We start from the raw sequence: 13,189 nt of genomic DNA on the forward strand, positions 1-13,189 counted from the left end.
GGAGGCGGCCGAGGGCAGGGACTGAGCAGGAGCCGCGGCCGCCCCCGGAGCGCCGCCGCGGCCCAGCCCCAGCGGCCACCTCCGGGAGCCGGCCTCGGCCAAGTCCAGCCCGACAGCGGGAAGAGCAGCCGGGCCAGTCCCGAGCCAGAGGAGCCGCCCTCCAGCCATGGCGACCAAGGTGAGGCGGGGCCGCGCGAGCCGGGCCGGGCAGACTGGGGACGGAACTCTGGCCCGACCCCGCGAGGGGTGGCCCGGGGTAGAGGAGGGTAAGGAGCTGGGGCAGCTTCCCCAAACTGGGAGCCACGCTGTCACCCCCCTAAAAAACACACTCCTTCCCCAAGGGGGGGTACCCCTGGGGGATTCGGGGTGCCTGGGTGAGGGGGACTTGAAGGGCGCCTCCTGGGCCGGGGGGCCGCCGCGCTGCCCCCCTTTAAAGGAACTTGAAAGAGCTGTGCCCACTCCCAAAGGTGGGGAAAGGAGGCCTGGGATGTTTCCCCCTCCTGCTCTGAAAAGTTTTACCTGAGAGAAGGGAAAAGGAAGAGGGGGGGTGCCGCGAGTGGAGGTTAAAGTCCCCGGGAGTCGTGAAGTAGTGACCTCTTCGGAGAGGTTTGATTCCGGGGGTGTGGGAGCACACGGGACCACTCCCACCTTCCCCACCCCACCCCCAACCCCCCCACTGCCCCTGAGAAGAAAGTTGGGGCTCAGAGACTTTTAACGAGTCTTCTAGCCTGGCGCACTTAGGGACAAACGGGGACCCAAACGAATGCCCTAAAATGTTGGCCTCTGGGTTCGAGCCTTTAAAAGTTTACTGTTTACATAGAGAGGAAAAACTAAAATTAAACACTACGCAAATCAGCTTCCTTCACGTCAGTCTACTTTTTCCCCTTTTGTTACTGCCCCGGATAAAATGTGAGGGAAATGATTCTGCTTTCTTTAGCGTATACTTTGAATTACGTTGAGAAAAGTCACCGGGCTTTATTAGTCGGCGGAACTTTGACTCTCCAATGGTCCTTTTCCAAAAAGAGCTTCTTGCCCTAATGTTCTGTCGGTGATATTAAGAGACAGCTTTTGCAATCGGGGTTATGTAATCAGCTTTCTGTTGGATCCCACACCCCCTCCCCTTTACCTCCTTTAAAAGAGGCACAGGTAAACCATTGATCCCTGATACGGCTCTCTGGGGATTATTCACTTAGGACCTATTGATACGTGTTTGGGAAAGCTTAGAGCATGGATGTCCCCAATTGGTTATTGTTCTGTTTGGGTTTTTCCTAGCGGTCACTATTATACTTTTGTAACTTTTGGCCATATTCTGAATGTTTCAGCAATTTATTATTGCATTTTTTGCCTGACTTTGTAATAAAGAGAAAAATAATGAAAACTTGTAATATTTAGAAAAATCAAAATTGATGATAAAGTACTTTGCTGTTTTTTTTTTAAACCATAAACATAAATCAGTGGAGACTGATTTAAACTTTGTCCACTGCCCTCTTCCCCCAGTTCTGCTGACTAGGAACTTAGGAAATGTTTGAATTGGATTTTTTGTTTGTATAATAACAGCTACCATCTATAAGAAGTCTACTATGTGCCTGGCACTGTACTAATCGCTTCACAATTGCTATATCATTTGTTTTTCTCTACATTCCTTTTTTTTTTTTTTAAACCCTTACCTTCTGTCTTGGAGCCAATATTGGCTCCAAGGCAGAAGAGTGGTAAGGATAGGCAATGGGGGTCAAGTGATTTGCCCAGGGTCACACATCTGGGAAGTGTCTGAGGCCTGATTTGAACCTAGGACCTCCTGCCTCTAGACCTGGCTCTCAATCCACCTAGCTACCCAGCTGCCCTCTTTTCTCTACATTCCTGAGAGGTAGGTGCTATCCCCATTGAACAGATGAGGAAATTGAAACAGATGAAGTGACTTGCCCAGGGTCATACAGATAATCAGTGTCTGAGGCTGGATTCAACCCAGGTCTTCCTGACTCCAGCATCCTATGTATGCCCCCTAACTGCCTATATACTAGATATGTCTATGTAAAAAATGCCTATCATGGCCCAAGGAACTTGTTACACATAGTAATTTAATTAATTTTTTATTGTTACTATAAAACACACAATTCCCTAGTTTTACTGCATATGAGAAATGTTTTGCTGGTGTAATCATTCAGCTTGCTGTCTTTTTAATATAAGTAGTAATTTGTGTTAGCCTTTTAAAAACAAAACTTAATATTCAGCACAAATATTTCTAAGGAAATCTGAAATTATTATAATGCCAGACATTCCAGAAATTATCAGTGACAAATTCTGTACACCAATCCCACAACTTTAAAAGTGTTACAGAGAACTAGATTTAGTAATGATATATATTAGTGTGCTCTGTCCTGGGTATCATTTTGCATAGAAATAAATAAATTTAGATTTAACTTTTGACAAATACTACCACACTTTATACCAGAACTTAAACTTAATTTTTTTAAGAAGTTCAAAAAGTTTAGTTTGGATATTTGTAGGAGTGCACACGTGTTAAACTTTATGTGGCTGTATACTGATTAAGCAGAGCTAAAATATTTAATATATTAAATACTTATTATAATTTGGATGTGTCTAGCATTCAGAAGGCAAATTTCTGGATTCTTTGATAAAGTTGCTCACACACACACACACACACACACACACACACACACACACACACACACTCCCAATCATTAATCCACATTATGCTTATTCCTTGTTTGCCTTAAAGAACAAATATTCTTGTCCAAAAGAAAAACATTAATGGTTATTCTTTATATAAAATATCACTTCAAGGAATCTCTTTTTTTATTTCCCTCCTCCCCCTTACTTTCCCATTGAATAATGGTGGGTTCTTCTCATTGGAGAAGTTGTTTTGTTTTTTCTTTATAGAACTTGGGGAAGGCTCAACTAAGATCAAACTTGTTATGAAACTGAAAAATATTGGTCATTGTTTTGGGTATCTCTCTCAATGACTCAAGTGGGGAATACTTAAAAGTAGAGCCCAAGGACTCTGCATTGGTGGATATTTTTTAAGCATTATATTCAATTAATATATACTTATAGTTATTATATGTATATATGATATGTGCATATGTATATAAATATTATGTGTATACCCATACATATAGGCATATGTGTATTTTCATATATAGTGTGTATATGTATATATACACATATATACACAAATCTTGTCCCTGAGGTTTACTAGGAATGTGACCCTGGGCAAGTCACCTAAACTCAGCCTTAGTTTCCTTATCTGTGAAATGGGGATAATAGCAGCACCTACTTGGAAGGGTTGCTTTTGAGGACAAAATGAAATAGCCCATGAAATAGCAAAGTGCTAAATAAAAGGTAGCTAGCTATTAAATAACAAAAGGAGGAAATGCACTTGTTTTGGTTAACCATGTATTTCAGGTAATATGGTTTCCCCACCCCTAATTTTTCTGTGTCCTTGCCTCAGTTTCCCATTTCCCTCTGTCAGTATTACTGATACAGCCCTAGTCTCTGTGTGTTTCTTTTGTTGTTCTTTTCGTTACCTTTCTGCATTTTGGGGAGGCTTTAATTCAAAATATGTCATTCACCTTATCTGTAATAAGGGTGGTTTTTAAAGCTTTTTAAAGATTTTTCTGGTGTGAATATACAGAGAAAAAGAAAATTACCTCCAGCAATAAAATGTTAACCTTTTTTCCCCTTCCCTCAAGAAAGTTAATTGTTTGCCTAGTTTTGAAGTATTATTGTCTTTTTATTTCTTTGTTTTAACTCCATTCCCAAGTGGAAGGCCATTATAAATGGGATTGGAATAGGCAGTAAAGGGAATGAATGAAAAAGCATTTATTAAGCCTTGAGTTTGTATGGCTGCCCACAAGGAGCTTACATTCAGTTGAGGGATGTAGTACACATAAGGGACGGCCACTCTGGTTGAAATTTCCTGGAATGGTGAATGTGGCCTTTGGAGAGTGCATCCATTTACCCCTTTTTCAGGAGTATCAGCAGAATTGATTTGATCTTGATTCCAGTCCTAGAGGGGAAGAGAGGATGTTCCAGAAATGAAAGGGTTAAAACCTCCTGGTATGATCCTTAGGAAAAACAGCTGAACAGACAATGGTGAAAGGGAAAATGTTGGAGGATAGATAGTAAGAAGCCTGATCAATATCCCCTGTCATCCCCCCTTAGGCAGCATTTTAAGATTAACTGAGCCTTGCTCCTTTGTATTTCCATCCATCCTGCCTGCCTCTTAAGAGGTGCTTAAGAGAGACAAGGTCAATGGAAAGATCTTGGGAGGTGGGTAGTGTTAATATTGTTAGGCCCATTTTCCTGGGAAATCAATGATCACACCACAATCAAGCAGTATAAACACAGATCTACAGTCCAGGACTTTTTGCAGTGGTGGGTTTTTTGACTTTCAACATCAGCAAAAAGTTTTACTGTAAATGAATGACTAATTCATATGAGGAACTTGTGAGCAAATGAAATGTTGATTGTATGAAAGGATGTCATTTTAAAAAATCATTAATTATTTTTGCACTTACTGCAGAATCCCTCAAAACATTAAAAAAAAAAGTTGTTAGCCTCAGACTCAGACTAGCTCTGTGACCTTGGGCAAGTTACTTAACTTCAGTTGCCTAGCCCTTACCTCTCTTCTGCCTTAGCACAAAGGCCTGGTATTAATTCTGAGAACGAGATAAGGATTTTATTTAAAGTTGCTGAGAGTTTATCCCTACAATTTTATGTACACACACACACTGCCTTACCTTTAATTTTCTTGCCAAATTTACTAAATTTGGTATCAAATGTAGATTGCTCTTGTGTTGATATGATCGTTATGACCTAATTGTTTTTCTTTTTTTAAAAATGTTTGAAGGCAGTCTCAACACTTAATATTTTTTATTCCCTCTTTTTCAACCCTGGCTTCCAAAGTACAATGTTAGCCTCCTGTTGTTGTATTAAGCAGCTTGTCTCTTTGAACTAAGTGAGTGTGGAATGTAGAAAATAACTTATAGCAGTGATTGGACCACTCACAACCGTTATCCATGGAAATAAACACTGGAGTGATACTTTTATGCTTCTCCTGTGTAAAAGCCACCTTGTTAAAAAAAAAAAATCTAATCTTGCCCAGTCATCCTAAAAGTAAAACTATTTTGTAGTTCTTCAGTGCCTTTGACAAGCACTAAGCACTGATTTTGCTTTTGAGGAGGATCATGGCTCTTAAATATTTAGTGTGTACCGTAAAAATGAGAGGAGCCAAATTATCATGGACTTTATTAGGAAGATATTTTTAAACTCGGCGTGGAAAAATTTCCTACAGTGTGTATTTATGACCTAATTTTTGTACCTTCACCTGAACATTAATCATGACCTATGGTTTCATTTTCATTCTGTCTAAAATACTAAAGCAGTTTACCTACTTTTTTTTCTTTTAATTTAAAGAGGTCTAGGCATTGTGGAAAGAGCACTGTATTCGGAATCAAGAAGATTTCCTCCAGAGTTCAAATCCAGTCTCCACACTTAGTATCTGTGTGCACCTGGGAAAGTCACTTTAACCCCATCATGTGCCTCAGTTCTTTATCTCTGAAATGAGTTGGAGAAGGAAATGGCTAACCATTCCAGTATCTTTGCCAAGAAAATCCCAAATGGGGTCACAAAAACTCAGGCACTATTGAACAACAACAAAAAAATTATTTTGCTGATAAAAGTGCCCTATTGAAGCAAATTTCCCATTATAAACATTTTCTTTTTTCACCTAGTCTCTAAAGTACTCCAATAACCACTTATTAAAAACCTTACCCACACCTAAAAGCTTATTTCTTTTCAATATCTTTAATAATAAATGTGTTAGCATTTACCCAATGCTTTCAGTTTTGCAAAGTACTCTATAGGTAGCTTATTTTATCTTCACATAACCCTTCAAGATAGCTACTTTTATTAACCCCATTTTACATGAGGGAACTGAGATGACTGGAGGTTAACTGACTTGCCCAAGGTCACGCAGCTAGTTAAGTATCTGATACCAGGTTTGAAGTGAGAATTTTCAGGTGCAACTCTCCATCTATTGAGTCACCCATAGTAAATTGTTTTGTTTATAGGTTACAATGTGTCATAGTAATTTGAGACATTAATGGATTCTTTTAGGATGGAATTCCTTCTATTTGAGAAATGTTTATAAATACAGTAAACTTGAGTGTCATTTCATCAAAGTCTATGAGTCTTTACAAAGGGGGATGAGGGAGAACCAAAGTGGTTAAACACCTTAAGTAAACAAAACTGTATAAACTAAAGTACATAGTCAATCAACAAGCATTTATTAAACACTTAACTAATAGAGACCAGGCATTATGTTACTTTGGGGAATACAAAGAAAGACAAAACAGCCCTGCTGCCCTCATATAAAATAGTAGGCTATTTGTATAATCATCAGCCATTCTTAATTCCCATCAAAGACCAAAAAAAATTTTTTTAAGTTTCATATTGAATTTTAGAGTAGAAACAGCCAGACCAGCGTAATATCACTGTTATTCTCCCTCAGATTTTATTTTGACACTTACTTGAAGTCACATGATAGATTTAGCTCTTCCTCTCCATCTTTAGAAATTGTCAATGTAATGTTTGTTAAATGATAGTGTTTGATATGACTCAATTTTCCTGTGCTATTTTAAGTATCTGAAAATTGAGTCATATAGTGCATAGTTACCTGCAGAGGTAGCTTTTTAAACAAGTTACCCGTTTGTGGTTATTCAGGAAGTCAAAGGAGCCCTTCTTGTTTTTTTGGATCCAGGCAGGGGGAAAACTTTACTCTTGGAATTTCTGTAGTTCGAGGGAAGCCAGATTTAGTGGTAAATAGCTGTCTGTTTGGAGTCAGAGGATCTGAGTTTGACTTCCTCCTCTGCTTCTTACTTCTCACCTGTGTGACTTTGGGCTTTTAGCTTTCTCATGTGATGAATGAAAGAGATGGACTAGATGACCTCCAAAGACCTTTAGTTCTAAACCTTTGATAGAGGATCTTAGGTTCTTCATGATAAGGTAGTATCAATAATCCATTTTGACTTATTGTTTTATTTCAAAAGAATCTCTCAAGACTAGTCTTTTTTTAGGTGATGTATTTAGATCAGGATATTCACCAAAAGTTAGATTTAATTCATGTAATGCTCAGTTGTTAATTACTAACCTTTAGAAAATTAATAGTTTTAAAAAAAAATCCATACTGGCAGCTAGGTTCAGTGGATAGAACCAATTCTGGAATTGGGAGGTCCTAGGTTCAAATGTGACCTCAGATATAAGTTGGGTGACCCAGGGCAAGTCAACTTAACTAATTGCCTGGCCCTTTTTTAACCAATACTTAGTATTGATCCTAAGACAGAAGATTAGGGTTTTGAAAAAATCTAAGTTTAGCTTTTCTCTAGGGAGATCTCCAAAAGTAGGTTAAATAAAATATGCATTCTAAAAACTAGATTTTTTTTTTCATTGTGGTTTATTGAAAAGAATACTGGATTCAAGATCCTCTGAGATTTACTACTTGTGTAACCTTTAGGCAAGTTGCTCGACTTCCTTAGGCTTCAATTTCTTTATCAGTAAAATGAGGGAGTAAGATTAAATAACCCGAGGTTCCTTCCAGATAGAGTTCTATGATTTTATGATTTATAAGCAGATTCCTGTACTTTTCCATTTCCCATAACTTTCCAATTAGATTAAATAATTTATTAAATGTTTATTATATGCCAGGCAGTAGGTGCTAAAACACTGGGAATACAAATATAAGCAAATATTAAGGCAGCCCCTGCCCATTAAGGAGTTTACATTTAAATGGAGAAACACTACCCAGAAAAGGACTTAGAGGAGGTCAGGTATATAATTCTGGGCCTCAAAAGTTCTTGTGGCTGGCTTGGGCATTTAACTTCCTCATTCAGGGGGTTCCAAAGAAGAACTCATTCACCAGTAGAGAGAAGGCAGCCAGGTGTCTCCAACATCTCCATTACCTTCCTTCAGGGCAGAAGCAGAAAAGTCAAGAGAGTCCGGAGCTGGCTTCTGGGTCAGGCTATCATAGAAAATACTGTTAGCGTGAATAAGAACCTAGCAAAATCACTTCCAAAGGAGCAGTACCAACAATTATTCACATTTATATGTTACAGAAAATTTTTATGTTTTCCTTAAAACAGCCCTGTGGGGTGAAGATATTACCAGTATTATGATTCCCAAATTAGGGTGAGAAGACAAATTCAGGAAGGATAAGTACTTTGCCTAAGAGTTCTATAACGAGTAAGCTTCAGAACAAGGATTTGAACCTTTTTTAAAGGTTCTTTTTAAGGGACTTTTAAAGGACTTTTTGTGTAAGTCCAGTGTTCGGCCTCTATATGAAAAGGTTACCACACTGAAGATTACAAAATATAAACTTGCACTCCCAGTTCCTCAATCTGTTCCATTCCCATGATCCACTTCTCCAATTCTCTGAGCCCCAAGGCTCTTGCCATTAGGAATTCTAAAATTCATTCATTGGGTTATATAACATTTCATCCTCCCATTTCTTTCTATGATTTACGTCTCTTCAAGCTCTTTATTCTTCCTGTAACTTTTTATCTCCAGGCCATCATCCCCTCTGTGTTGTCTGTTCTCCTCCCTTCCATCCAGTGGCCTCTGTGCTTCCTGGATCCATAGACAAGACCTAGATAACACCCACAGCCCCTCAGCCAGCACGCATTGGTGCTAAATAGTGTTAGAAGTCACAGAACCCTGCCGACAAGGGTCCATTCCAGAGTTGTGTCCAGTCAGGCCCGCTGCTCCCTAATGAATTCTGTCCTTCTCCTAAGCCATCTGCTCTTTCCTCAAGTTCCCCCTCCACCTGCCCTGAGCAACTTGCACTTCCTTGGGAAAATGGAAACTATGTGAGGAGAACTTCCCCCTCTCCTGCTTTCACCCCTGCTTTCTGCTCCTTTAGCCCTCCTCCCGGCCTAGGGCAGTCTTTAGGCCTCCGCCAGGGTTCTTCTGCTCCCTCTATCTGTTGTCCCATCTAGTGTTCTCTCCTGCTGCCTGGAAACACACTTCTCTCCTCAGCTAGACTCCTTGGAAAAGCCATCTGTCCACACATGCCAGTTCCATTTCTTTCCTCTTGGGTCTCTCACCGCCCCGGTGCAGCCTGCCCGGCTCCTGCCAAACTCATTTTCCTGATGTGCCTATCTGCCACCTTTCCCCTCTCCAGTCCTTGCACAGGGCGTGGAGACTCCTGGCTCCTGGCCTCCGTACTCTCCTTGCCTCTTCGTCACTGGCTTTAAATGCATGAAGCTTTTCCTGTCCTTTTCTTTAGTGGCGGCCCAAACAACTCCCCAAACTCTCCCATATGGAATAATTTTCTATTTCTGCTGCACATATATTCCTCACCTGTTCACATGCACATGTGTCACATACCCCTTCTGAATTAACTTCTTGTGTGTAGGGATTACACTGTATTTTTTTCTCTCCAAAGTGACCGATTTGCTAACTCTAACCATCTTTTTCCATCCTCATTCTTGACCTCTTTGCAGCTTTTGACACCGAGGATCCCCTGGTCCTGCAGAGCCTTTCCTGGGTTTTCCTCCTCCCTTCTTTCTTTAGTGGGCTCTTGTCCTTCGGGGACCCTCTTTTTTCTGTCTTTTCTTTCATGCGGTGTTCTCATCGGCTCCCGTTGGTTCAGTGGTCCTACGCCAAGGCACCCTATCCAGGCCAGCTCTTTCCTGGGCTCTACCCACTTCCGCCGGATCAGCCGCCCATTGGACATTCCAAACTCAACTGGCCTGGGCATCTCAGACTGGACGCATTATAAACAGATGATCTTCTGGGCTCCTGGCCCCAGCTTTTCCCGGCAAGGTTCACAGCCTTGGAATCATCCTGGGTTCTTCCTTCTCCCCATCCTCTCCAGGCCGTTACCAGATCTCTGTCCCCTTCTCTCTAGTCAGACACCTCCCTCGTTTGGGCCCTCATCGCTTTCTGTCCACTCTTCTCTATTTCTCCCAACTTTGCCTCACAAATCCCTTCCCTCCAATTCCTCGGCCACCTGGCTATCTGAGTGATTTTTGTAAAAGTGAAGATTGGATGGGGTTGCTCCCTTACTCTGAAAACTCCAGTGACTCCCTATGACCCAAATGCCTCTGTTTGGCCCTTACAGCTTTTTACAGTGTGCCTCCTTTCTCTCTTTTTAGTTTCTCCAAGTACTCTGTAATCTATTCCAGGGTGCACTAAGGCATTATTCAGGACCAAATCTACCCAAGAGGGGAGACTAATTTCTTTCTATTCTCAAATAAAATTTTGTTGCATTTTAAAATGTCACCATAAGGGCAGCTGGGTAGCTCAGTGGATTGAGAGCCAGGCCTAGAGACCGGAGGTCCTAGGTTCAAATTTGGCCTCAGACACTTCCCAGCTGTGTGACCCTGGGCAAGTCACTTGACCCCCATTGCCTACCCTTACCACTCTTACACCAAGGAGCCAATACACAGTATTGGTTCCAAGACAGAAGGTGAGGATTTAGGGGGGAAAAAGTCGCCATAATTCTTAGCTCACAGGAAGACCGGATTTGGCCTGTTCACCACTGTTTGCTGATGGCAATACCGGAATACTTGTCACAGTGCTCTCACCCAAATTCCTTTGCAGCAGCCTTCTGTGCTGCTGGAGATGTCCTCCACCCATGAGAATCTCCTTCAAGCTGACCCATCCCATTGCTGTGAGGGCCTTCTCCAAGGTCTCTTGGATCTAATCTGTCCAGCCTCTACCTGCTGGCCTCCCTTTGTGGCCCTGCTAGAGCATAGGACTGTCCCTAGCCTCGTAGTCATCCGCTAATAATAGTGGTTGGTCAAGTGGTTGTTTCTTACATTTTTCTGCTTTATTTTGGATATAGGAAAAATACTTTAAAACATGAGTTTTGGTTTGTAATTTTCCACCTATTCTTAGAATAGCTGGAAATTCCAGGAAGTATCACTAATGCAGGTGACTGTCTTTTTTTGTATTTTAGAGAGCCTTGCCATTTCATTAGTGCATGGAAGCTTCCTCCATCCATATACCTTGTCAGACCATCCTAATGTATGGTCTTGAAGAGTGTCTGGGAGCAGCAGGAGATTAAGTAGAACACCAGAGACAAAATTTGAACCCAAGCCTTGTGCCTCTAGGTGTAGCACTTTTTCCAGAACTCCACGCTTTTCTTCCTTTTGCGGTTGTGTGATTTAAAGTTGTCTTTCACTTTCTTCATGTAGTTTTCCCAATTTAGCCCGTTTGATGTTCCTGTGGAAGAGTCAGTCTGTCATCTAGCAATCGCCAAGCCAAGAGAAAGACCAAAAGCGGGCTCTGCCCTTCAGGAGCTGCCAGGCCACGGGCAAACAGTGGGGACAAACTATGCTTGGGGTCATCTCCGAGGGAAGGCTCCCCGCCGTCAGAGGGGAACTTGGAGCGGGAGAGGAGTTAGACACGAGGGCTTGAAGGCAGGAGTTCTGAGTTCTTACAGGCTGCTGTGTGACCTGGCCTAGTGGCTGAACCTCTGCCTGCCTCAGCTGTAAAGTGGCGATAGTAGCACCAACCTACCTTGCAAGAGTGGTTGTAAGCATCAAGTGGGACATTCATGTAGCACTGAGCACAGGGCTTGGCACACAGCCGGAGCTAGAGGAGCTCGTCCTTCTCCCTTCCCCCCACCGGGGTGAGTAAGGTTGAAGAAGATGGCATAGGAAGAGCTTTAAAAGGCCCAGCTCCCTGGTGGTGGTTCTGCAGTCTCCCCTCTTCAGGGCATTCTCCCTGCACATGCTCCCTGCTGTCACGTAGCCTTGAATTTGGGGTTCTAAAGAGCATTTTGCTGCTGGCTGAGATCCCCTTTGTTCTTTATTTGTCATTGAACACGCTGTAAGAGGAGTTCGAGTAGTTGTGTCTTCTGAGACTCAAAAACCTGAAAATGAATATTTTATAGTAAATGGAGTAGGAATCCTGTAGAATTCAGACAGGGTCATATGAGTCTGAGTCATGGTAAATCGTTAAAGCCAGGGGCCTCCTCCAAGAACAGCGGGACTCCCCACCCCACCCCAGCCACTTCTGTGTTTACAAGAAGAGTTTTCAAGATGAGCTGCTTGTGAGGGGAGACAAAAAAACCTTCTCAGATGCTTCACCTCAAGTACTAATCTTGTTTCCTGATTTAGGAGTAAACTAGCACGATGCTGGGTGTCCCAAAGTCTGGGTTCTGCTGGTCATTGGCACGGCGTGTCTGTAAAATGGCCCAAATGCAGCCAGCATGTTGCTATGCACCTAGAAAGGAGCATGGAAAACACATGATATTTTTTCCCCTCATAAAAACTGAATTTATTGAATGGTGAGAACCAAAAGGATTACATACTATTTTCAAATGAAAGGTGTTTAACTTTTTTTTTTTTTATACTACAGCATTTTTATTCATCTAAAAATGTTCTACTGATCTTTTCTACATATAAACAAGGGATTCTTTATTCAGACAACCATTTTGAAAGCATCTAGACTCATCTCTAACTTTTAAGGAGCTTTTCATCAAGATAATTATAATAATAATAGCTAATGTTTATGTAATGCTTCACAGCAAGTATTTATTAAGCACCTACCGTGTGCTAGACACTGTGCTAAGGCATTTTGTAATCTCAAACTACCCTTTGAAGCAGATGCTATCATCCCCTTGTACAGATGAGAAAACTGAGAATGACAGGTGTTGAGTGACCTGCCCAAAGTCACACAGGTGGTCTGAGGCTAGAGGCAAACTCAGGTCTTCCTGTCTCCAAGTCCTAAGACCCTATCCACTGTATCATCTAATTACACGTAATATAATATAAGGGCATATCAAGTCATTTTAGTTTTGTTTGCTTTTTCTTTTGATTGATGTAGTCCAGGAATATGTTCAAGTATAGTCTAGCAGGATAGAATTTCTGCTGAAATCAATAATACAGGTGTTCCCAGTGTGTATCATTGCGGGTCTATTTCACTTTGCACAATAGATATGTTCCTGAAAAAGTTGTATGAAAATAGAATAATAAATTCACCATTGCTATTTAAAAGAATTTAATTTTTTTTGTTACAAATTAGCAAATAATCACCATGCTTATTGAATTGGTTTGGCTAGGTTTAAAATCTAGCTTTTTATATTTTATGCTTTAAACTATACCTAACATTGATTTGTTTTAATTTTTAGAATTGAATTTTTTTTAATTTTAACTTTATAAAC

The 13,189-nt window shown here is 41.2% G+C and overlaps 1 protein-coding gene across 4 annotated transcripts in view; it reads left to right on the forward strand.

Moving 5' to 3' along the window:
* The first annotated feature begins 11 nt into the window (after nucleotides 1–11).
* SNX9 (sorting nexin 9) overlaps nucleotides 12–13,189 on the forward strand; it is a 107,505-nt gene continuing 94,327 nt past the window's right edge. For all 4 annotated transcript variants that reach the window (XM_044671775.1, XM_044671777.1, XM_044671776.1 and 1 more), the window contains exon 1: nucleotides 12–178. In XM_044671775.1, coding sequence (XP_044527710.1) covers nucleotides 167–178 — 12 coding nt within the window. In that variant the 5' untranslated portion in view covers nucleotides 12–166. The remainder of the gene's footprint in view (nucleotides 179–13,189) is intronic.

The sequence above is a fragment of the Gracilinanus agilis genome, chromosome 4, assembly GCF_016433145.1.
Source record: "Gracilinanus agilis isolate LMUSP501 chromosome 4, AgileGrace, whole genome shotgun sequence".
NCBI classification, from domain to species: Eukaryota; Metazoa; Chordata; class Mammalia; order Didelphimorphia; family Didelphidae; genus Gracilinanus; species Gracilinanus agilis.